Genomic DNA, 25642 nt, shown 5'->3' on the forward strand with positions numbered 1-25642 from the left:
AGGCACCGTGCCAGACCAAAAATAGCTCCCTCTCAAACAGGTGCGAAGGTGCTTGAAATCTCACCGTTATAATCCATTTTCCTTGGAGGCAGCATGCTGCGGTTTAAAACCCAGCTACCCCAGTTTTAACTGTGTACGGTCTTGAGCAAGTTATCTTTCTCAGCCTTGGCTTCTGCCTCTGCGTAATGGGTCTGACTGTGTCTCATGGGATTACCACATTGCCGAGCACATAGCACATACTGAATCAGTGTGACCTATGCCTGGGTTAAGCATTGCCTTCAGTGCCAAAAATAATGTTGCTGGGAGTTAACTGATCAGCGTTTCCCTCTGTGACAGAATGAACTTAAGGGCAGGAGGAATGACTGGGTGGGGAAGGGGTTTAGAAGAACATTAGTGAAAGAAAGGAAGAGGGCCTGGCAAGGCATGGGGGCTTAAGCCCCTCATGGGACCTCTCACCTGGCTGACAGCACGTGTCCTGATCTTCTCGAACCCACTCCAGGCTGGGCTGCCGCTCCTCCTGCTATGATGCCTGGGCAGATTCCAGACCCTTCCGTGACTGCGGGCTCTCTGCCAGGGCTCGGCCCCCTGACCGGACTCCCCAGCTCGGCCCTGACAGCGGAGGAGCTGAAGTACGCCGACATCCGCAACATTGGGGCCATGATCACCCCTTTACACTTTCTGGAGGTGAAACTGGGCAAGAGGCCCCAACCCGTGAAAAGTGAGGTGAGCAAGCCTTGTAATCCCCCAGGCAGAATCCAAGGGTAGGGTGCCTGGGCCAGAGCCCCAGGTCTAGCCCCAACATTCGCTGAGTGACCGAAGCATTGCTGTTCGGTGTGGGCTCTGAGGACCAGTATGTCCTATGTCCCCCTGAAGCTTGTTAGAGATGCAGCATCTCAGGCCCCACTCCAGAACTGCTACATCAGAATCTGTGTTTTAACAAGCTTCCTGCCCCCGCCCCGGAGGATTCACGGACATGTTAAAATTTGGGAAGCTCTGGGCCAGGGCAGGATGCCGAACCTGCGTCTGTTTGTTGCAGGGGCAAAGGAAGGGCGATTGATAATAACAATAATAAATGATAATATATTGGCAATCTCTCTGGGATGTTGGGAGGGTCAGGGGAGATCGTGGAAACATGCACATGCTTTGAAAAGGATACACGAGAAAAAAAAAAAAAGAAAAGGATACACGAGAATGCCAATTGTGGATTAGCTTTAAAAATTATTGTTGTCGGTCACATCGTTGTTTCTACTCCTCTTGGCGCTAGGCTGGAGTTGAACATAGGCACTTGGGGAAGGGTGGTGTGGTGGCCCTTCCCAAAGCAGCTGCCAGAGATGGGCATGGCCTCGGTCACTCAGCATCATGCGCCTTAAATGGTGTTTGCAGAGGACCCACGTGTGAAGCACTCCCTCCCCAGGTCCCTTGAGGCTGCAGCTCCCATGAGCCTTTCCTTGCAGAAGAGCAGCATTTCCCTGGGGACTGGTGAGAAGCAGAAGTCCCCAGCGTGGGTGAGCATCAGTGCTGTGCACACCCCCAGCCACTTCCCCAGGGCTGGCAGTTTGTCCAAAGACCTGCCCCAGTAAGGTCCCCAGCCTGTGCCATTTCTGCAGAGAAATTGGACAGAATGGTTGCCAACCTGGAAGCGAGAAAGAGCGGGTGGCCGGAGGTGGAGAGGGGGTAGGGGCAGGGTGGGGCGGGCACGGAAGCTGCTAAGCATAGGTGCTCATTCGTAAGCAGAGGGGCGCCTGGATGTGGTTCCATCCTGTAGCCTGGAGCTGAGGGCTGGCCTTTCCGGAGAGGGGGATTCTTGAGTGGGGAAAGGTGTCCGGGTACTGCCTTGGGTTTCTTATACAGCTACTGCTCTGCTCCCCCCACCATCCCCACGAGTACCATAAAAATTGCAAAGAGGGGCTGCTGGGGGCTTGGTCAGCGGGGGCAAACTGGCCATTTGCGGGCTGTATCTGGCTCTTGGAGGTGTTTTATTTGGCCCGTGCAGTGTTTTAAAAGAAACTTGAACCAACATTTCACTTGAAAATTTGGATTTTAATCTTTGATTAAAAAATTGGGAGATCTGGTCACACTGTACCCCGTTCTGGCATGGCAACAGCTACATGGAATGGAAAGCCCTGCCTCACCCCTCCCCTCTCCTCCCCTCCGTTTGCCACAGACCCCCACACCTCCCTATTGTTCTTGATTTTGTTTACACTGTTGGTTTTGCTTTTGTTACCACCAGCTGCCTTCATTTACCTTAACTGCTTGGCCCCCCTGCTGTAGACATTTGCACTGGCGACACCTGCATTTGGTGCATTGTAGGTGCCCATTAAAGACTGTTAAGTACCAGATGAAAGTTGACGGTAATTATATTCTTCTGAGTCGATTTTGTAAATCAGCAGTGCTGTTAATAGCACTTCCTGGCTTATTTAGGTTCTGTTTTCTTTATGGGGGGCCCTTGTCTTTGGTCTTTTGCTATTCACTTTCCCAGGCTCATAACTTGAAAGCATCCGTTTCTGGGTCGTTCCACAGTATAAGTGCCATTTAAAACCAGCAGCTGAGCCGTTTCACTGGGGTGCTGAGGCTGGGGGACCAATGAAGAGCCAGGTGGCTTGGTTCAGGGGCTGGCCCAGCGGGGATTTGCCCCAAGGCCGAGTTACCGCCCCTTCCCTTTCTGCAAAGGGCGCTGGAGGAACTTTTCCTTTTCCTTTGGAAAAGGGCTTTATTTGGGTTGAGTATTTTTACATTTCACAGCCTCCCCCAGATTGGTGGCATATGCCCCGTACCTGACAGTGACGTGCGGTCTTCACAGGCATCACAGGCATCCACAAACGCGCACCACCCAGGCCGTGAAAATAACAAGCCGTTTTTAGGGCGTATTTGCATGTCCCCTCCCCCGCTGTCAGACTGCAGCATCGTGGGGGCGAAGAGGCAGATGGAACAGAGCAGACTGAGCTGGCGCGGAGCGAGGTCAGCCCTGCACTGGGAACTGACCTCCAAACGCTTCCTAGGTCAGACCGAAGGTTGGGGGAGGGTCATTCTTAGAGCAACTAGAGAACAAAGCAGGTGGGGAGAGAAAGTCGCAGCTGGAGAACCTTTGGTCCCGCAGATTTATTTGCATATGGCAAACTGTCTTTGGTGGATTCTCACACTGGCTTTTTAGACTGGTAGAAGTTTCTTGGCTAATAATAAGATACTAGCTCACCATTATTAAGCATTTAAGATGCACCGGGCCCTGTGCTAAGTGCTGAACATACACGATCTTGTTTATTCCTCTTTACCCGATCCCAACCACGGGGTTAAAGAAGAGGAATTTGAGGTGCGGGAGGTGGGGGTGGGGGGAGGTCAAGTCATTCAGGGTCACATGGTTACGTGGTAGTGACACTGCTGCTGACAGGACCCTGTCCCGGTTGCACTGAGACGCGCACCAGGCACAGTTCTGGGCGCTTTTTGCGAAGTAGCTCATCGAACCTGCACAAGAACCCTTTGAAGTAATTACTGTTACTTTTGCGGTTTATGCCCGAAATATGGATGAGGTTGGCGAGACTCAGTGAGGTCCAAGGTCATGCATGCAGCTGGGAAATCAGCCCCAGCAGTCTGACTTTAGAGCCAGAGCTGTGTTGCCTCCCCACCAGCTCTCTTCCTTACACGCTTCTAATCAGCACTCTGTCGGGCTGGGGAGGCCGGATGAACCTGGCCCCGGAACACTCGATCATTTGATGACACGGCCCAATTATTGCTGAGTCCCGCACTTCTGCAGCCGCATCGTCTCCCAGGCCCTGGGGGGGAGAGGGCTGGTCTAGCCGCTCTGTGCAGGTGGTTCTGTCCGAGCTGGCTCTCAGGCAATCCACCTTGCAGAGGCCGTGTTCTCTTGGCCACGGCCAAACACACGAAGCAGTTTGGTAAAAGGAAATTGGAGGAATTAAGTTAAAGGACAGGTTTTGTAAATGATAAAGTGCTTTGTGCCGAGGTTGTTATTATTATGTGGTTGACACTTAAACTGCTTCGGTGCCAAGGGCTTGGCTGCAGTCCATTTGTTGAGCAGGTATTTGCTAAGCAACTACTATGTGCCGGGCACTAGGAACTGAACCATAAACAAAACCCCCTTCTCTTGGAGCTGTATAGCATAGTGGGGGGCATCCGGAAATGCACATAAGCAAAGTCATATATAATACAAAAGGTCAGGTAGTGGTGAGTATTGTGAAGAGAAACTCAGCGGAGCAAGCAGATGGAGAGTGGCCAGAGGGCTCATTCTGATGTCTGGCTGGGGGATCTGGGGATGTCGCCTTCCGGGTTATGGGATGTTTAGAACCGATCCTTCTTCTCGCCTTTCCTTTCCTATGTTCCTTTTCAACACAGTGTGCTTTCTAGCTTTCTCCAGAGTTTTCCTTCTTTTACTTTCCGTTCTGTAGCCCCTCCCGGCCAAACTCTTCAACCCACCAGACCCTACTGGCCTGAAGATCTTGGCCCATCCCAGGGCATCTCTGAGTGTGCTGCTGTGGCCACACCCTGCCTCTGCACCTGGAATGCATTTTTAGTAGGGAAGGCAGGGAGGCCAGAAACCCCACCCTTGTGCACGCACGCGCACGCGCGCGCGCGCACACACACACACACACACACACACACACACACATACACCCCAAGCACTCACTTAACCACCTGCTAGATGGGATCCCTTACCCTCTTTGCCACTCTGCAGGGCTCTAGAGAGGACTCAAGTTCAAAGGAGGTTGGATTGGATAACCTTTTAGGAAAGAGTCTGCAAAGTGTCATTCCATGGGCAGGAGTCAGCCTACAGATGTATCTCGTTTGGCCCCTAACAGTGCGGTTTTCTTTCTGGCTTTTTTTTTTTTTTTTTTTTGAATTGAATGAGTTGCTATATTTAAAAGCCAGGAAATGTGGACTTTCTGGCTCCTTTAAAAAAACCAGAATATCTGGCCACTCTAGGCCCACACCCTTATGTGCACCGAGAAGCTGGAGCTGAGTAGCAAGTGCTCACTGTATTTGCACATAGCCTTTAGCTTGCTGCAGTCCCCACCACTCCCTGTTGCCTCACACACAGCCTGCTTTTGCGTGCGTGTCTTGTGTTTAGGTCCCAAAGACAGAGATGACATCTTATGTTTCCTTTTATTTCCACCAGACTGTGCAGTATGCCTTGCACAGATTGTATGTTTTTTTAAATTTTTTTAATGTTTATTCACTATTTTTGAGAGAGAGAGAGAGAGAGAGAGAGAGAGCAAGTGGGGGAGGGGCACAGAGAGAGGGAGACACAGAATCCAAAGCAGGCTCCAGGCTCTGAGCTGTCAGCACAGAGCCCGATGTGGGGCTCAAACTCACAAACCGTGAGATCATGACCTGAGCCGAAGTCAGACGCTTAACCGATGGAGCCACCCAGGTGCCCCAGACTGTATGTTTGATACATGCTTGTTGGTTTAAACACTAATCAGCTATGCCAACTTTGCAAGTCACTTAAACTTTCTGTCCCTTGATTTCTGCATCTCCTAATTCTTATCTCTGAGTGTCGTCCATTTGTTTTTCTATTTCTGAACTCAACTTCAGGCAGAAAAGAAAAAAACACAATGAACATCAAACCAACTATTCCCCAAACTTGGTTAATCATCAAAACCGCTTGGAAAACTTTTTATAAATACAGATTTCTAGACCCCACCCCCGGGGCCCATGCACTCAGAAACTATGAGGGCAGAGTCCAGGGAATCTGTATATTTCATAGGCTCAGAGATTCCTGGGCTGCATTTGGGAACCTGATTTTCACTGTTTAATACCTCTCCTCAAGCTCTGCCAATCCTTTTCAGGGAGAATTCTGAGGGCTTCATCTGGAGGAATCAGTGTGCACATCCCGTCACGGACTGCCTTTCCAGCACAGATTCCATGCTGACTGGGTCTGTGTCCTTGTCATCTTCAGAGCAGGAGAGGCTTAGGCATTTGTGACTTTCACACTGGTCACTTTCCAGCTTCTCCGGGGGCCCTAAAGAACATTTAGGGTTTTTCACCTTTGATGAACTGTGTTAAATTTTTTTTTTTTTACACTTATTTATTGTTGAGAGACAGAGTGAGACAAAGTGAGAGCAGGGGAGGGGCAGAGAGAGAGAGAGAGACACAGGATCGAAGCGGTCTCCAGGCTCTGAGCTGTCAGCACAGAGCCCGACGCGGGGCTCGAACCCACAGACCGTGAGATCATGACCTGAGTTGAAGTCGGACGCTCAACCGACTGAGCCACCCAGGAGCCCCTTCCTTTGATGAACTGTGAATTGGAGTCCATGGACTGTAGGGTGGTCGTGGAAGATGTGCTCATTCTCAGCCACGGGTGGTCGCCCCAGAGTTTGTTCACCAAAACGTTCGCCCATGTTTAGCCTGAGCATACAAAGTTGCCCCAAATCATCTGATGTGCTGGGTAAATGTTGGCGTAAGCATGCTTGTGTTTTTAGTGATTTAAAACATAAAGGCAGCCCACTGACATTTTTTAGCAAGCTTTGCATAATTGGTTTTTAATTTGTGACTCTTTGAAATAGCATTGGCCTTCTTCCCCCTGACTCAGACACTTTTTCTGTCTCATACTTGTTTGGCAGAGAGATCCAATCTGTCCCTTCTTGGAACAGAATCTCCCAGCTCATCTTTGAAAGACTGAGTTTCCACTTTAGTTCCGTCACTTTCTTAGCGCATTTTCAGAAGCTGTTAGCTTTTTAAAATTTCCTTTAATAGTTTAATTGGAGGGAGAGTGAGTGATCCCTAAAGGCAGCTCTAGGTGTATTTAACCTTGGCCCCCGTGTTACTGAGTCTTACTTGATGTGGTACCCCCAAGCCTTCACAAGCCTTGTGACACTCTTATTTAACATCATAGGCTGGTCACATCCACTGTCGTTCGAGGACAGGGCCCCTTAGAGACATGGTGGTGGGGACATGGCTGGATCTGTGTGTTCTTGGAAATCAGACACCTCTACAAAGTTCAGGGAGTCCTGTGCTGCCTTCTTAGATTCTCTGTCTTAAGATGGGGATAATATTTGTACCTCTTAGTGCTGATGGGATGGTTAAATGAACTAATGCAGGTAAAAGGTCTTGCATAATGCCTGGCACTCAGTGAGATACACAACAAATGTGAGACATGAATGTGGTTTATTTTTCCAACGTGACAATTATTGAAGTTAGTTTTTACAGTTGATTCCAACACCGTTCCTTGGGCTTTCATTCCCTTGAGGGTATTTTGCCCGTGGAGGCGGTGGGTGGCCTGAATGTCTAGAGACCCCAGGTGTCAGGGGTGCAGGGCATCAAACTAGCATCCTAACCAGAGGGGGTATGTCTGGGGCCTGGGAAGAGCTCTGGACTGGGGTTCAAGCTTCTGGGTTCAAAATCTGGGTTCTTCTTCGCTCACTCCCACCATGACCTTGGACAAGTAAGTCAGCTATCTTTCTGAGCGTCAGTTTCCTCATCTTTCAAAGGAGGAAACTGACACTCATCGAGTTGCATCATGAAGATTAAGTGAGGCACTGTGTAAAAAGATGACCTTGACTCCAGCATGATATGATGGTAAATTGCCTTTTCTAGGGGCTGAGTTTGTGTGTTGTGAATCACACTGCAAATTCTGACAGCATTGGCCTTTCCAGTGTGTTGTGCCTTTGATCTGGGTTTCAGGGAAGCCAGCAGACCTGTTTCTGGTTGTTCGTGCAGCCAAATTTTAGTTACCATTGCCCTTCAACCCTCTGTTTTCCCCTAAGCTGCTTTGTGTGACCCCTTATCTTGTTTCCTGTGGTGTTAAGGTCATTGCTAGATTCCTGTGAACCATCAGTTTTTTAGCAGCCATACAAAGTGGCCTCTTCTGTCAATGCTGGCCATCTCCCTTTGGTGTCCCCAGGTCCCCGGCATGGACTCAGAGTTGGGAAGCTGGGTCATCTCACTGGTGAGCTCCGCTGGCTGAGCCACTCTGGCACCAGCCAAGCCTCTCTCCTTTCTGTGCCCCAAGGCAGAAGACAACTTGACCTGATGTTGGAGCTCTGAGACCTGGGGCTTACAGGCAGATTCTGGCCGGCTGTAGAGGTGCTGGGAGTCAAGTTGCGGGCCTCGTCTGGGTTTAGCGACCCCTTGAGGCTGGGGCCCGTTGTGCTTTGCTCCATGGCTGTGGCTGCAGGGTTCCTCTTTGCTAAGCACAGTGCCTGTGCATGTTCTGGGTGGGAAGCTCCTGCAGAGTTTACTTCCATGGCCTCCTTCCTGTCCCTCCCCCAGCCAATAAAAAACTTGGGCTCTTTGGAAGCATGTGGCAAAGCAGGAGTGCTGCATTGGAACACTTTGGCTCTGAAGAGTTTACTAGACATTTAAGCTTCTGTTTCCTCCGTTGTGAAAATGAGGGAGACAGACCCCCTATCTCACACCATATACAAAAATTAACTCAAAATGGATCCAAAACTTAATATAAGAGCTAATATTATAAAACTCTTAGAAGAAAGCAGCTGATAATCTTCATGAGCAATGATTTCTTAGATAGGACACTAAAACCACAAGCCACAAAATAAAAAGTAGATAAATTTGACATCATCAAAATTAAAAACTTCTGTGCTTCAAAGGACACAAAGTCAAAATACAGCCCACAGAATGACAGCAAATTTTTGCACATTATAGATCTGATAAGGAACTCATAGAATATGTAAAGAGCTATTACAAGTCAATAATAAAAATGGGCAATGCACATTTCTCCAGAGAAGATCTATGAATGGCTAAAAAGTATATGGAAAGATGCTCAACATCAGTAGCCATCAAAGAAACTCAAATCAAAACCACTGAGATACCCACTAGGATGACTGTTATAGAAAAGAAAAATAATAAATATTGGTGACAATGTGGAGAAGTTGTAATCCTCATACACTCCTGGTGGAAATCTAAAATGGTGCAGCCAGTTTAGAAAACAGTCCTCCAAAGGCTAATTCCACTCCCAGATATATACCCAATAGAAAGGAGCACATGTCCATGCAAAAACTTGTACACGAATGCTCACAGCAGTATTATTCATAACATCTCAAAAGTGGAAACAACCCAAATGTCTATCGATTGATGAATGGGTAAATGAAATATGATATATGTATACAGTGGAATATTATTTGGCCATAAAAAGGAACGAAATGCTGATACTTGGCTACAACATGGATGAACCTTGAAAACATGTTTCATGGAAGAAGCCATTTACAAAGGAGGACATACTGCAGGATTCCATTGATATGAAATGTCTAGAAAAGGCAAATTCATAGAGACAGGAAGGAGAACCACTTCCCTGGTGACAGGGGCTAGGGCAGATGGGAGAGGTGGAGGGGTCCACTAAGGGGCGTGGGCTTTCTTTTGGAGGTAGTGAAAATGCTCTAAAATTTATTGTGGTGATAGTCGCACAACTTTGTGAATATACTAAAAGCCACTGAGTTGTGTACTTTAAGAGGGCAAATTGTCTGGTATGTGTGAATTTTATCTCAATAAAGCTGTTTTTAAAACGGGGAAGAATAATATCTACATCACATAAGTGTGGAGAGGATTCAAAGGCATAATCATGTAAGTCACCCGGCATGTATCAGGGCTCCAGAATTAGTAGCTATAGTGATTAAAACCCCCTTTTAAGCCAGAGGTACTGAAAAAGTCAGGATCTGGTTAGGGACATTTTCTCCTCTTTCCTTTTTATTGCTAGTGGCCATCCAGAAGCAATGAGAGCAATCTGGCAGGATTTTGTATGGAACTCAGGAGGAAATATGGAGTAATCCTGGCTACTCATTAGAGTCCTCTGGAGAGTGTTTTAAAAAATATTGATGTGCAGCCCAGAGATTCTGATTCAGCTGGTCTGGGTGGGGCCAGCAGGTGTTTCTAGCTTTTAGCCATTGGTTGAAACCTTTGGTACCGTCTAAACTGGCCCAGGTCTTTGAAGGACTGAGGACATCTGGGTTCAGGATAGAAGACTCATGCAAGCAATGCACTTTATAGTTTGCAAACTGTGTTTGTAGACATTATCTCTTGATCTGTTTAATAACCATACAGGTAGGTGTTATGACTACTACTAGTTGTGAGACAACTGAGGCTCAGAGAGGCTAAGTCATGTTTCAAGTATAATTTTATTCTGTTTTTTTTTTTTTAAAGCAAGATCCACACACATGCTCCTACCTATTAGTTATCAAATCTAACACCTTGGGGAGCACTTCCAGGGTGATGCCTATGGCCAGGTCAATCTATTTTGGGTAGACTTCAGAACAAAGCCTTTTCTGCTACTTTTCTTTAACTGATAGACATCCTGAGAGTGCAGGACAAGCTGATAAAATGTTATAGACATATGTACATATTCACACACACACACACACACACACACACACACACACACACACACCATTTGTAACTACTGTGTATGAGGAAAACACGAGATGGGAATAATTTGGATCCTGAGGCTGTCAGAAACTGTTCTCTATAACCTCTGACTTAAAGGTTTAAACCAATCACAGCACACCTATGGCTCTAATAAGGCTGTGATACCATGGGAGCCCCTTAATAACGTACCACCTTTATCTGTTTAGTATATTGTGGTATCATTTGAACAATAGACTCCTGCTGCTGAAACCGATCTGAAATCCACTGGTTTACTTTGGTGTATACCAAAGCGGGGTCTGCAGAGCAGTGGCACCAGCATCTGGGAGCACCTTAGAAGTGCAAGGTCTTGGGTGTCACCCTGAGACTACTGAAGCGGATGCTCTAGAGGGCGGAGTCCAGAAATCTGGGATGTAACAAGCCCTCCAGGGTATTCCGATGCTCTGTGCAAGTCTGGATGATCTGCAAAGTCCCTTCCAGCCCTGACTGGCAATGATTCTCTCTGAGAATACCTATGAGGGGTCTAAAACCACGTTTTTCCCCAAACCTATCTCAAACTTTCTGGAGGGAGCTGCATGCCATCAGCTATTAAGTAATGTGTGTGGTACTTGACTCTGTGTAAGGCAAGGTTGCAATCTGAGTCAGCAAACATTTCCAAACCAGTTATTTCCAGGTATTGAGATCCTCCCGGCTGCCAGCATTCACACCCTAAGGGACTTCCCAATTAATTAAGCTGCGGAGCTTGTCAATAGGCCGGTTCCTTTATAGTTTTTGAAGGGAGAATCAGATAAGCTATTCATCACCGTAGCTGGCTGGAGTTCTCAGCCGCCCTGGTCTGAGAACTTGGGTGGGGGGGAGCTCTCCACCTCCACCCCACCCCCACCCACACCTCCACCTGCCTAGGAGTTGCGAAGCCTTCCCTTCCCCATCTCTCAAATTTTATTGCTTCCATTTCATTACATAAATCACTCATGGTGAAACCCTTCCGTCCTCCAGGCCAGGTATCCCTGGCTGTGAATTCATCTGGCCGTGTCACCTGGGTGGGATTTTTATTAGTGGGAGTTCAGTACCCACGAAATAGAGGTCGCCGTTCTGCTCAGCGATTTGTCTGTTATCTGTGCCTTATGCCTGAAAGAAATTGGCTGAAATCTGTGTTTTAGCTGCACACCCGGCATACAGATTAAACTGAACTGCACTGGTGGAGAATAATTAAGCCAAAGACCTTGTTTTTCACCTTCATGATGAAAGACAAATGACTTTCAAGGCTTTAATAGGATGATGGCACTTGAAATGTTCTTCTGCTTTGGCCAACTCGGGACTTTTAGAACAGCCCTGTTCATGAATATTCTTTGCAACAACTGCATTTTCATTTAATTGTAGATAGTCATTTTGCAGGATCTCTTGTCTCTGTCTTTTGGTGTTTTGTTTTGTTTTGATTTTTTTTTCTTTTGCCCCAGTGTAATCAAGGCATATTACACTGCTATTGTTAAAGAATTATTAACTCTTTTTGAGAAAATTGATTTCCCTTCCCAGATATCTTCTGATTCTTCCCAGTCTTTCAGAGGTGGGGAGAGCCTTGTGGGGACCACTATTCCTCTCCCTTTCTCATCTTTTGAATCAAATGTCAATTGGGCAAGAAAATTGACTGATTGCCTAGTGGGAAACTAACCCTCACCAAACCATAAATATGAAACAGGCCTGAAATAGACATATTTCAACAAAAGCCATCATTCTTCAAATAGCTCTTCTCCAGCAAAAGGATTTCCCGGCAATCATCAGCCCTTTTCTCTTCAATGTTAGACTTTCCGTCCTGGCCAAGGTGATTTTTCCTACGTCTCCTGGCCTCGCTTTCGCAGTAACAGTGTTCACTCCTTCCTTAGCAGGACCATACAGAAATGGGTGTCACCCTGCCCAGCCGGCTTTTTCAGGCTTTGTTCCAAACACAATGCTGTCTTTTCTTAGCAGTGGAAACGGCTGTTCTCCACTGCTTTCTGAGAGAATGGCCCTTCCCTATTCTCATATAAACCAGCCCTATGCCTCAGCAGCCTATTGTTTTATGGGTTCTCTTAACGCAGGAAAAGGTTCTTACTGAGGACAGGGGGGCTGGGAGGGCCAAGGTCAGAGGAATGCTTTGTCTTGCTGAGATGTGTGGAGACAGAGAAGTTGGTTCAGATAGATTCCTGCCCTCCCCACCCCCCCCCCCACCTGCCCTCCCCACCGCCCCCCCACCCACCCCGGGAGGTTCTGATGCCCGACAATGGCAACTGCATCAAGCTTTCAGTTCATAAAGAACATGTCCCCTGCTTCTAGAAGGTGTTCCAGGAAGCAGTGGTATTCGGATTGGTCCTGCCACCATCTGACCAGGGACCAAGGCCGACTTACTCCTCTTCTCTGAACTTGAGCTTGCTGGCCTGTGGATGCCGCAAGGTGCTGGGATCTCTACGTCTTCTCAGTTCCGGAACCTCAGGATGGGGCTTGGCTTACAGCCCTACCACTCCCCACCATTTCCTGTAGATGCTGAGTGCACTGAGCAATTGCCCACCCACCTGTGCCCCCAGTCACCAGAGCTGAGTGAATCATCTTGGCAGGTGAAGCCATTGCCTCTGGCAGCTGTTGTTCAGAGCCTTCACCCGGTGGTTGGCTGGGCTGGTGTGATGCTTTGAGTGAGCACGGCTTCCACTATGTGGGTTTGTTCATAGGGGAATGTGTTTGATCATACCCTGGCCTTGGGGGGCATCTGGAGTGAAGTCCTGGTCCTCCACACCAGGCTGGGAGTCAGGAGTCTTGCCCAGGTCACCAGCTCTGTGGATCAGGCCTCCCTTTAGCACACATTTATTGAGCACTCCGGGTGGCTGCAAACTCGGCAAGGTACAGAACACACACAAAATCGCCAAGACACAGGGGTGCCCGGGTGGCTCAGTTGGTTAAGTGTCCGACTTCAGCTCAGGTCATGATCTCATGGTTCGTGAGTTTGAGCCCACATCAGGCTCTGGGCTGACAGCATGGAACCTGAAGCCTGCTTTGGATTCTGTGTCTCCCTCTCTCTCTGCCCTTGTGGTCTCTCTCTCTCTCTCAAAAATAAATAAACATTGGGGCGCCTGGGTGGCGCAGTCGGTTAAGTGTCCGACTTCAGCCAGGTCACGATCTCGCGGTCCGTGAGTTCGAGCCCCGCGTCAGGCTCTGGGCTGATGGCTCGGAGCCTGGAGCCTGTTTCCGATTCTGTGTCTCCCTCTCTCTCTACCCCTCCCCCGTTCATGCTCTGTCTCTCTCTGTCCCAAAAATAAATAAAAAACGTTGAAAAAAAAATTAAAAAAAAAAAAAACAAAAATAAATAAACATTAAAAACAATTAAAAAAATCAACAAGACACAGATTTCTGCTCTCATGGAACTCCCAGTTTAGTGGAGGGGGCAGAAACTGAGGACAGAATACAGCAATACAGCACAGTGGGGGCCACGATAAGCTCAGAGATCTATGGGAGCCCAGAGCAAAGGGACACCTCCCCAGCCTGGAAGCGATGAGAACCACGGAGGCCTTCCTGTAGGTGGTGATGCTTGAGCTGAATGCAGAGGGTGAGAGCAAGCCAAGGAAACAGCAGGGGCAAAGGCATGTGGCCAAGTAAGTGTGGGATATGAGAGGCTCAGGGTTGCAGGAACATGGAGTGTAGGGTTGGATGGACGGGAGCAAAGACCACAACACATGGGGCCAAGTCACAGGCACCCTCGCGTGACACATGAAGGAGCTTGAGCTCTCTCCTGAAGGTAATGAGGAGTAAGTAACTGGATCAGATTTGTGTTTTAGAAAGATCCCTTCGATGGCTGAGATAGAGAATGGTCATGTAGGGTCAGGAGGTAGAAAGAAGCCTGGAATGGGGATGGCGAGTGGGGAGCAGATATCAGGAGGATTTAGGATGTAGAACTGGATGGCCTGAAGAGTCAAAATAAGAGATAAAGAGAAGGACAGGTTGGGGGAGGGCTGCGTGTCTAAGTCCAGTGAACGGGTGGTGCCAGCCTGGGGTGGAGAAGAGACAGGAAGTAGCCAGTTGAGGATAAAGACTTTGAAGGGCTGAGGGACATCCAGACTGAACATCCAGCTGGCAGCTAGATGTTTTGTCCTGATCATAAAGAACTGTTTGGCTTTCATATATAAATGGTAGTTGAAACCACATAGGTAGAGGAAAATGATAAACCATAGGCAGTACACATGGAGCGAGAAAAGCAGCAGGTCAAGGATAGGACCCCAGGAGACATTGGCCTGAAAGGGACAGGAAGAGGGTCCTGGGCAAGAGACAGAAAAGGAGAGGTCAGAGAAGTAGGAGGGGGACAGACGAGGTTAGTGCTGTTCATCCAGAGCATAGAAAACTCCAGAAAGAGGAAGTCAGGTGGAGCCCAAAGGCCCAGGGAGGCTGACTCAGCAGTGACCCAGGCCCTGCCCTCAAGTGTGAGCCTTGGAGCAATCCACTTCCTTCCCAGGACTCAGTTTCCTCATGTGTAAAATCCAAGACTTGGCCTAGGGGCTTCTCCTTTCTGGCTCTAAGAGTCTGTGAAGCGACTATTTCTGAAACTCCTTAAAAGGGAAAAGATGTCCTCCCCACAACCCCCTCCCTCTCCCCTCAATCAAGCCAACATTGCTCTTAGAAGGTTGGGTGAAGAGAAACCCAGGGATGTCAGAGCTAGACAGAACTTGGGGGAGAGTTTAGTCCAGCCCACTGTTGGAAGGCAGCATGATGTAATGGAGTTGAACCCCTGTCTGTTCTTGGCCTGGCGACTTCTGGCAGACACATCACCTTGTTTCCTCAGCTGTAAAATGAAGCCCACCTTACAAGGGCGTTTGAAGGTTAGTGAGAAGTAGGAGCTATTGTGTTTATCAAAGATGAGCCACAGGACGGGAGAGATGAATTGATTGGCCCACGGTCACAGAATAGGGCATCTAGGTGACTAGAACTAGGTGTCTGATGACCAACCCTGCCAGGGTCTGTCGCTTGCTGGGGTCATAAATCAGCCGCCCATGGGCTGGTGCAGCCCACAGATGTGTGGCCCACGAAGTGTCCTTTCCAAGATGGAATTTGTTGCCAACATTAAAAATTGGGAGATTTTACTTAAAACCCCGTATGTTCAGTTAGGCTTGAAAACTTGGAAGATTTGGCAATGCTGAGTCTGCGCTGCTCACGTGAGGCCGGCTGGGGGGTCCCTTCTGCAGGCCACAGCCCCATCCAGCCCCCTTCCCTTGCTAACGTTACTTGCTTGGCCCCAGGAAGTGACTTGAGTTTGCAACTCGAGCCTTAGACTGACCATTTGGCTTGAATTTTGTCTTACAGCTCTGCCCACTGCTCACTGAAACTGCCCAAGTATTTCACAGCTGAGGTCCAGGCCATGGTTGTTTAGAGAGGGGGGGCTTGCCGGAGAAGACAGGGCTAGAGGGGAAACGGCTGCCAACAGCTCAGCCCTAGGGAGATGCTGATGGGGAAGGCCTGGCCCCTGCAGGGTGCATGGGGGCAGGAGGGGTGTTGGACAGAGGCCCCTGGGGTTTCCTCCTTCTTCCCCTTGGGGTTGTAGGCCTGGCCAGGCTGGCTTGTGGACGTCTCGCCCCTGGACTGCCCTACTTTGCTGATGCGTGGCTGGACAGGGGAGTGGTGTGGAACCGCAGCCCCGGGGCTCAGCGCAGCCGTGTTTATGTGGGGGAATGTCTGGTATGTTTGGTATTTGGGTGTTTACTTCCCAGGGTGCTCATGGGTCCCTGGTGTTGAAATGTGGCTCCTCTGTGCAGTGTGGCTCCTGGGGGGGGGTGGGAGCGGGGGGGGGGGACCCTGGTGGGCCTGGCCAGGGCTAGATTTTGAGGCTGCCAGGCCGCTGTTGCTCCGGGCCTGCTCATTGACAACTCGTGTGCCTTGAGGCACCCCCAGCCTGCCCTCCGGCCCAGGTCTCCTGTGCCAGATTCTGCCCTTGGGGGAGGCTGGGCGTGCCCCAAGCTTGCTTTCTGCCTCACCTGGGAAGGCGGGCCCAGGATCTGGCACTTACAGCACGCTTCCTATGTCCCAGGCTTGAGATTGGCACTTAGTCCTGTTATAGCCTTGTGCGGCAGGGCTCGGTGCCTTCCCCACGCAGGTGGGGAGCAGAGGCTCAGAGAGGCCAAGTGACTTGCCCAGGAGCACACAGTCGGTGCTCCTCTCAGACCACATAGACCTCTTAGACCCCAAAGTGCGTGCTGACGACCCTGATGCCACGTGTCTCAGCTGAGCCTGGTTCTCTGCGTCCCTGCTTGCGTCCTTAGTGCAAGATAAAGCCTTTCAGACCTTCTCTGCTCTGGTGAGTGCTGGGGGTTTGTCCTGGGTCCCCTCCCCCAACTTCTGCTTGTCACCAGCTTTATTGCTCTTGCCTTTATATTGCTTTGTCCATGTAAGAGTGTCCGCAGTTTCAGTGCCTCAGGTTAACAAGTATCATTAGTCTTTCTCATCTTATCTCTTTGTGGGTCCCACAAGATATCTTGTTGGAAATGCTTGTGAAATATCAGAATTCAAAATCAAATCTGGGAGGAGGTTGCCACCATGTGAAAGCCATGCGGCCTGTAGGAGAGGTGTGGAGGAGGCCCCTCCCGTAAACCAGTCAGCTTTTTTTTTTTAAGCGTTTATTTATTTTTGAGAGAGAGAGACAGAGAGAGAGAGAGAGAGAGAGAGAGTACATACACATGATCAGGGGAGGGGCAGAGAGAGAGGGAGAGAGAGAATCCCAAGCAGGCTCTGCACTGTCAGTGCAGAGCCCGATGCGGGGCTCGATCCCACAAACCGTGAGATCATGACCTGAGCCAAAACCAAGAGTCAGATGCTTAACCCACTGAGCCACCCAGGCGCACCACCCCCCCGCCGGCCCCCGTAAACCAGTCAGCTTTAATGTTACACATTCAGTGTTACTTGGGCAATAAATTGTTTTTATTTTAAAAGACCGAATAGGGAAAAACAACACGGTCATTGTCGTCAGAGTCAGAAGCTTCTGTTGCTACTTACAATCCCATCACCAGGCCAGAGCTGAAAGGACAGGGGGCGTATTACCATATGTGTGTGGGGCACACATAGACCAGCAGCCCTTCAAAGAGCAGGAGGCTCTTGGGCCCTGGGGCCAAAAGGCCCGGATTTCAAGCTGCCACTGACCTTCTGCGCAGCCTTGATATCTTTAGTTTTGTCATGTGTAAAAGTGGGGAGGGTAATAGGACTGTCCTCGGCTCACTGAAGCCATTTAACCTGCTGAGACCCCTAGCCCAGAGGACTGGATACGTACCAAGACGAACCACCTCTGTTTGCTCAAGCTCTTGTGAGACATGGGCATCTTTCAGTTGCAAGAGGCAGAAACCTTCTCAAACTCCCTCCAGGCCAGAGGAAGAATTTTTCAGGATAGACTCAGGGGTATGCATCACGGACTCAAGGCGCAGGAATCCTAGGCCCCTCCAGTGGTGGAATCAGGAGGATTGAGATAGTTTCTTCCTCGGTGTGTGCTTTCAGTCTTTTCACTCGGCCTGTCTTCACCACTGACCTCTGTTCATGCCTCTGGGTGTTTCTCTTTCTAATGGCGCCGCCTCTCTGTCTCTCTCCACCCATCTTTGTCTCTCTCTGCTCTCTCTTTCTTCTCTGTCTCCGCTTCGCCTTCTCAGCCTGGAGCTCCCTCTGTTTTTCAGGGCCTGGACCAGGGTGAGGTGAGCCAGACGCCCAGCGCACAGCATTTAAGGAGGCAGTCGGTCTTGGGTGCCGACCCTGCCCCTGCGTGAGCTCTGGAGTGAGTGTCTCCTTAGGTGCGTGTCCTGGGCACCTCACTGGCGGCACCCTGGCCCAGGCCCTGCTTTTCTCTCTGTCTGCCATTCCTTCTTTTTGTCTCTCTGACTCCCCTCCGTAGCTGAGGGTTTGTTTCCTTCCTGCCGCACCGTCTTTGGTTTCTTCTGCCCATCTGCAAGCATCGCAGCCTGATTGCTCCCCTTCTCTGGACACGTGGCTGAAGCCGCTGGTCCCTCAGTCCAGCGGTCCAAGTTCAGTGAATACAGCCCCTCCTGGTCAGCCGTTCGCACCTGCTCCAGTCAGCTGTGGCCGGGGGCTCACAAGCAGGGCCTTGGGAACGGGCCATGTGAGGAGGGACTGCTCGACCGGAGGCTCCCCTTGGCCGTGAGCCCCCTAGCCTGTCCCTCCAATGTGAAGTGTGGCACAGGGCTCCCCCTCCCTCCCCACCCCAGTGCATGGCCAGCTTTGCCCCAGGGCTTCCTGGGAACTGGGGGAAAACAGAGCCAGAGCTATGTTTGAGAGCAGGCCTTCATCTCATGGGTCTTTAAATGTATTGGGCGTCAAGCAGCCTCCTCCTCAAACATTCTTGTTCTTCCAACTGCGTCTGCAGCAACAAATCATCATGCCCCATTTTGGGGTTCCGGTTTTAGACGTCCCCGCTGTGTGTGGCGACAACACTCTGCCGTCTCACCCCCTCATGGCCAAATGTTTTAGAGACTCGGGAACGTCAAGGAGCGGGGGCCGCAGCCTTGGGACTGTGGTGAGAGAAGGAACTGGAGGAGGCTAGCGGCGGGGGTGGGGGTGGGGGCCGGGAGGTGTCCCAGGCAGGGGACACAGAGCTCCCAGGCCTGGGCCACAGTTGGCCCGTGGGGATGAGAGGGCTGAGGGGCACTGCCCAGCCCCCCTCTTCTTTCTGGCGGGACTCCAGCAGCTGGTTTCCAGAACTCCTCAGGCGGCTCTTACGTGGCGGCAAGAGGATTTGGGGAACATGTAGCACAGTGTCACTGGGGAAGGTGTGGTAATGGGGCTTTGGGGCCATTTCTTGCCTTATTGGGAGATGTCAGCTGAGGTGGAGCGTGGGGGCAGGAGAGGCCTGGGGACGGGCGTGGAGGCCGCTGATGGCTGTGGAACTTTAGGGGGTATTTAGGCTTCAGTGCACAGCCTGGAGTGTGTCCGTGCCTGTTCGGGATTCCTGCGGACCTGCCACAGCCACCGGGGGGCCTGCCCCCGGCCGCGACTCTGTCTTTGGTCATTGTGCTTCTGGGGAAGACAGGATGCAACCCCCACGCTTTGCTGGGCTCCTGAAGACAGACAGAAGAGACCATCCCTGGCAGCAAAGGCCCCTTATTGGCACTGGGGAAAATCTTATGCAGAGGCAAACACAGGCAATAGCTTGCTTTTATAATCACAGAATCCAAACCTGTGCCACCTTTCCCTGGAATCGTTTATTTCACTCATTCATGTGGCTGACATTTGCTGAGCCCCCTATTAAGTGCTATCCAGGTGTTGGGGATGCTCGGGTCCCCCGTCCTTCAGCAGGGAACACAGATACCTGCATACACAGAGAACTATGATGGGATACGATAGAGACCCTGAAAGCAGGGGACTCAAAGTCCTGTAACAGCACAGGAAAAGCAGCCGATTCTGTCTGGGGAGTCAAAAGTGCCTTCCTGGAGGAGGTGACATTTGCTCTCGAAGGTTGAATAAGAGTCTCCCAAGGAGGAGAGGAAGGTTATGTCAGGAGGGCCCAGCTGGCTTGGAGAAGGGGGAGATATGTGGGGAGAAGGCGATGGCTGGAGGGGACGGATAAGGCTGGACAGGGGGGCTGGAAAGCCCCCAGCGCGGCCATCGGCCTGGCCCAGTTGAGCCTCTTTGCATCCGCAGCCGGATGGCGCAGCTTCCGTTTGCCAGCGGCTTTGTGCAGGGCTGGGGCGGGGAGCTGGGTCTCGGAGGACAGAGGTGGCGTCTCCCAGGAAACGGCTGCTCTGCCAGAAGCCAGGGTTGCTCCGGACCCCGCGAGCCCGGCAGTGCCCAGGTTGCACACATCACCTTGGCAGTTTGTGGGCAAACCCTCCTGGCCGAGGGGAGATTGCACTGCCGGCCACTTCCTCCAGTTCCTTCCCTCTGCCTGTCGTCACGGTTACCTCGGCCCTGGTGGGGGTGAGGTTGAGGTTGGGTGGAATCAATTTTGTCCAGGTTTCTATTTTCCCAGATACGGGTCAGCCAGAGGTGCTGTCACTTCTGGTTCTATTTCAAGGGAGGCCAAGGGGCCGGGAGGTGCTTGGGTGTGGCCGTGTTGACAAGCTGCCTCTCCAGCCAGCCTCCCAGGAGGGGTGGGGCAGGTCAGGGAGAAACTCAGAGGTGGTGGAGAAGGAGAAGGTTGTATTACCAGGACCTGTGCCGATGGCCGTGGGTGCTGGTCTCCGGCCAGGCCCTCGGTCCTAAGCTCCTAGAGCATGCTGGGAGTGCACAGAGAGGGTGTTTATTTTCCTGGCCTGGAGCCCTCTCAGCTGAGACCTTGTTCCAGGCCTCAGGCTGCCAGATTCACCCCCACTGGCTCAAGAAGTGAGAGAGTTGGCAAGGCCAGGGCAATCCAATGACTTCTCTAGTGGCCTCTGACTCCAGGCTGTCCCCCGGCCCAGCTGGTCCTGTGTGTCCTCCGGATTCTCCTGGTAGCTAACAGACAGCAAGAGGCACCACCTCGAAGTGATCCTGCTGGGGTCAGGGCTGGTGGGCAGTGAGTTTCTCCCTTCCCACTTAATGGGCCCTATTTTATGCGTGGTGAATTTTCTAATGTATCCTGGGGGAGAAGCAAGCAAACCCGGAGACTCGGGAGGCCCCTCTGCTTGTGTCCGTGCAGGGCACTTGGGGGAGCCCTGGCATCCTGGGATACAGGGCGGGTATCGTGGGGGACAACCTGCAGAAGCAGCGAAAAGGACCAAACCCGGGTGAGGAGAGATAGGGGGGCGGGGGGGGGTGCTGTTTACTAGCACCAGGAGGTAGATCAGAGCGTCTGGAAGGACCAAGAGGCAGGGCGAAGGTACCTCGGGGAGGCGGAAGTGTGTGGGGGTAGAATGTGAAATCTATGTCCATGCCCAAGGCATTTTTTAAAGGAGTGCCTGGGAACCACTGGCCTGGAAAATAGTGCCCAGAAGGCTTGGGCTGGGCAAGAGAACGGGGCCGTCACCACCCGCTGGGTGTCACCTCCGTGTGAATAGACTTGCCGGGCTTGGTGCCTCCTGAACTCTGGCAGAACCCAGGCGGCCCGGCCCTCCTGAGACACCGACCCCTCCCAGGTTTGCCCACCTGCTCTAAGAGGATCCGTGGGCTGGCTGGGAAGCGTTTCCAACCCACCAGCAGGGAAGCCAGTGGGCTGGCAGACAGGGATGGCTCCCTCACTGCGGGGGACAGTGTCCATCTGCCGTCTGTGTCAGGAGGGAAGCGGTGCTCCAGGCCCGCCTGGATGTCTAATCCGCGGCTCTGTGCCCTCACAGCTAGATGAAGAAGAGGAGCGAAGGAAAAGGCGCCGGGAGAAGAACAAAGTGGCGGCAGCCCGATGCCGGAACAAGAAGAAGGAGCGGACGGAGTTCCTGCAGCGGGTGAGCAGGGCAGCTGGCCAGGGCGGGGCACCTGTCTCGTCCTTCGGAGCGGGCTTGTGCACTCGTGGGCCAGGAGACGTGTGTCGTCACCAAAGCCCACGGAATCAGTGTGTGCCTGCTGGCCGTCTGCCCAAGCAGCCGCGACCCCCTGTTCTGGCCTGCCTTCCATCCAGTGCCCTTTCCCTGAACCAAGATAACCAAGGGCAGCGGGGAGCGGGTCCGGCCCACCCAGATCCCTGACTGCCAGAGAAGGTGGGAGGAGCCAGCTCCCCTCTACCAGGTCAGACGCTGGTGCTTATTGGCCCAGATGGCCCAGGACTGCGAAGTGGTCCCCGCTTCAAAGGCCTGGTGGCTGCCAAAGTTGTCTAGGGTGGATGCTAACGACGTAGGTGACGGCGCCATGCCCTGCGTGTGAGCGGTGGACAGAGGCTCTTCCAGCCCTGCGTCCCATCTGGCTGGCCTCAGCCCCACTGAACACGACCCCCGAGCTGCTGCCTCCAGGGACCAGAGGTCAGCTCTGCACCCAAAGGCCAGCAGAGCCTACCCCCCACCCCCACCCCCGCCCTCAGAGCCCGTCCCCGACCTTCCATTTGGAAGGTGCCAATCAGGGTGTTTGTTCTTTCTCCCCTGAGTCCCATCTCTTAGGCCTTTGCTGCTTCTCAAAAATGGTAGATGGCAGTGAAGGGACATGACCAGAAAGCTAATCAGTCCAGGCTGGTAGTCTCCAGCCTCCGCATTCCGGATCCCTTGTTCATTACTAAATGATAACTGTAACCATATATAACGATAATAATACCGTGGGCCCCATTCTGTTCTATAGCATGCAACAGTTAACGGCGTTGCTAACATTTGTAAAGTTGGGCAGTGTGTGGACTGCTGTATGTTATCTCTGTGTTGGCACGATAACTGTATGAGGTAGGTACCCTCATTATTTTCTTTCTACAGATGGGGAAACTAAGGCATGGTGAGGTTAAGTTCCTTGCCCAGGGCCCTCAGCAACTGAGTGGTAGAGCTGAGATTCCAGCCCGAGGCTAACTTCAAAGCATTTGTTCTTTTTTTTTTTTTTAACGTTTTTATTTATTTTTGAGACAGAGAGAGACAGAGCATGAACAGGGGAGGGTCAGCGAGAGGGAGACACAGAATCCGAAACAGGCTCCAGGCTCTGAGCTGTCAGCCCAGAGCCCGATGCGGGGCTCGAACTCACGGACCACGAGATCATGACCTGAGCCGAAGTCGGCCGCTTAACCGACCGAGCCACCCAGGCGCCCCTCAAAGCATTTGTTCTTAACACTGCTCTATGCTAGCTCCAGTTCATTTGTTCGTTCAGTCATTCATTTGTTCATTCTTTCACTCGTCGATTTGTTGACAAGCATTTTCATGCAGGTACTAAATGCCCAGCACTGTGCTAGGAGCACTGGGGGACACACAGGAAGGAGCAGACACAGTCTCTCTGGTGGGAGCTGAAGACTAGCCAACTCGGCCCTGGTTTTCTCTGATGCCGGGGTATATACGGGTCTCTTCTCATGCTTGCAGCAGGCAGAGAGAAAATCTGGGGTCACAGGTGTAGACAGCGTGGGGCTGTGTGTCCACCTGGGGGCTCTGATCGTCTAAGGCAGGGGGATGGCCATTCCAGGTGGGAGTCAGACTCCTAGAGCTGAGCCTCCTCGAAAGAGATGGTAGACCGACACTGGGCTCTAAGTTTTCAAGAAGTTTCTAAGACACAGGTCTCACACGGGCATTTAAGATGGATGGCGTGTCCCACACCTCATTTCCAGCCCAGAGTGCCTGCAGAGCTGGGTGAGGCATGGCAGGGAACAGACAAGTTCCCTGCCTTCAAGGGATTGTCAGCCAGTTAGCAGGCAAGATATATGCCCAGCGAACACACACCGCGGCAGTGAAAGTGCCAAATGAATGGTGCTAGCTGCTCGTCACATTCCAGAAACATTTGCTGAGCACCAACTGTATGCAGGATTGCCACATGCCTCATTTAATCTTATAACATTTCAGGGAGATAAACATCGGCTAGCCCCATTTTATTTATTTTTTATATTTTTTTAAACATTTCTTTATTATTGAGAGACAGAAAGAGACAGAGCATGAGCATGGGAAGGGCAGAGAGAGAGGGAGACACAGAGTCCAAAGCAGGCTCCAGGCCCCGAGCTGTCAGCACAGAGCCCGACGCGGGGCTCGAACTCACGAACCGTGAGATCATGACCTGAGCCGAAGTCAGATGCTTAACCGACTGAGCCACCCGGGTGCCCCGTCTACCCCCATTTTAGAGACTGACCTATATCTCAGAAGAGGTCAAGTTATTTGTCCAAGGTCACACTGCCAACAAGTAGTAGAGCGGGGATTTATTCATTCCTTTGACCATCCGTCCGTCCGTCCGTCCATCTGTCCATCCATCCATCCATCCCATAAGTGTTTAGTGAGTACCCGCTGCACAGCAGGCAGGAGGACAGCAGATAGAAAATGGGGAATGGTAATGCACCCTGTGCCTTATGTTGGGCAAGCCTGGTGTGAGAGCACACTGAGAGGCCCTATCCTAGTCTAGGCTGAGGGAAGACTGCTCATTGAGACAGAGGAGTAGGAGCTAACCAGATGGACAGGGTGGAGGGGTTAGCAGGAACAGGGCAAGCAAAGGCCAGAGGCAAGAGGTGTTTAAGGATGTGATTAAGGAATTGAAAAGAATGTCAGTGTGGCTGGAGTTTAGAGTACATGGGGGAGAATGGACAGGCAGGCAGACCCCAGGTCCTAGCCATGTAAGCTGATCCTGATTGGGGCAGCGGGAAGACCGGTTACATGGCTGTCATGCTGTCCCTGGTGGCCTCGGGGTCTAGGAGGGGGGTTTAGGCAGCTCAGTCTGGACTCAAGCCCAGTCTCCCTCTCTGCCCGTGCTCCTCTCTTCCCCTCTGGCCTTGGTAACAGAGGTTTAGGACATGGATGCAGATAGCTGTGTTGATAGCCAGTGCCCACAGATGTGAAGGGCTCCCTTATAATTTATTTTTGAACAGGTAAAATATTTATAAGGCTCAGAGGTACAAAAGGATATGTGTATGTACACACACACACACACACACACACACACACACACACACACACACGTATATATGATGTAAAAAGTCACTCTCCCATCCTTGACCCCTGGACATCTAGATGCACCCTGGGAGACTCTTAGAGCATCTCCGAGTTCACCTGCCTGGACCAGCCGAGTTCCTGAGGCAGCCAGGGCTACCTCAGCAGTTCCTCTCTCTGCAGTCAGGAGCAGCGTCCCTATGCTTCTCCCTTCTGTAACGCCGGCCTCTGTACCTGTCGCACCTGCCGTGCCTAACGCGGGTTCATCCTCTGGGCTTTGGTAGCAGGAAGCCCATCTCACACTCCCATGGCACTCTGCACTCTTCATGGCCATTCCTTCCTTGATGGTCACAAGGAGATGGTGACCCTGGAGGGGAGGCGAAGCAGCCCCCACTCCCCTGACGAGGATTCTGAGACTCAGAGGGATGAACGTTTGCTCAAGATTCTGCAGCAGCTGAGGCAGGACTAGAACCCAGGGCTTCCTCTACTGCCCAGCACGCTGTTCAGGTTGCCCAGGCTCAGGGACATGGGGAATATGGTTCACAGTGACATAGCTAAAGTGGCAGAGGTAGGATTTTAGTTCAGACAGGCCTTTTGGGCTCTGAAGAGGCCATCAGCCTTCTTCCCAATACTTACAAAAAACATTGGGAAATAGAACTCTATTTTAAGTGTATTAGGGTAACTTTTTTTTTTAATTGTTGAGAGAGAGAGAGAGAGAGAGCGCAAGTGAGCACAGCGGGGGGAGGGGCAGAGAGAGAAGGAGACACAGAATCCGAAGCAGGCTCCAGGCTCCCAGCTGTCAGCACAGAGCCTGACGCGGGGCTCGAACTCACGAACCACACGATCATGACTTGAGCCGAAGTCGGACACTTAACTGCCTGAGC

At 51.4% G+C, this 25642-nt stretch overlaps 1 protein-coding gene across 4 annotated transcripts in view; it reads left to right on the forward strand.

The window, feature by feature from the left end:
• Positions 1-25642, forward strand: part of JDP2 (Jun dimerization protein 2) — a 39054-nt gene that overhangs the window by 9649 nt on the left and 3763 nt on the right. For 3 of the 4 annotated variants that reach the window (XM_058739719.1, XM_058739721.1, XM_058739720.1), the window contains exons 2-3: positions 500-723; positions 21579-21683. In XM_058739719.1, coding sequence (XP_058595702.1) covers positions 500-723; positions 21579-21683 — 329 coding nt within the window. Of the gene's footprint in view, positions 1-499; positions 724-18586; positions 18845-21578; positions 21684-25642 lie in introns of those variants that run through there. The other variant, XM_058739718.1, reaches the window with a different exon arrangement.

The sequence above is a fragment of the Neofelis nebulosa genome, chromosome 7 (assembly GCF_028018385.1).
Source record: "Neofelis nebulosa isolate mNeoNeb1 chromosome 7, mNeoNeb1.pri, whole genome shotgun sequence".
Classification (NCBI taxonomy): domain Eukaryota; kingdom Metazoa; phylum Chordata; class Mammalia; order Carnivora; family Felidae; genus Neofelis; species Neofelis nebulosa.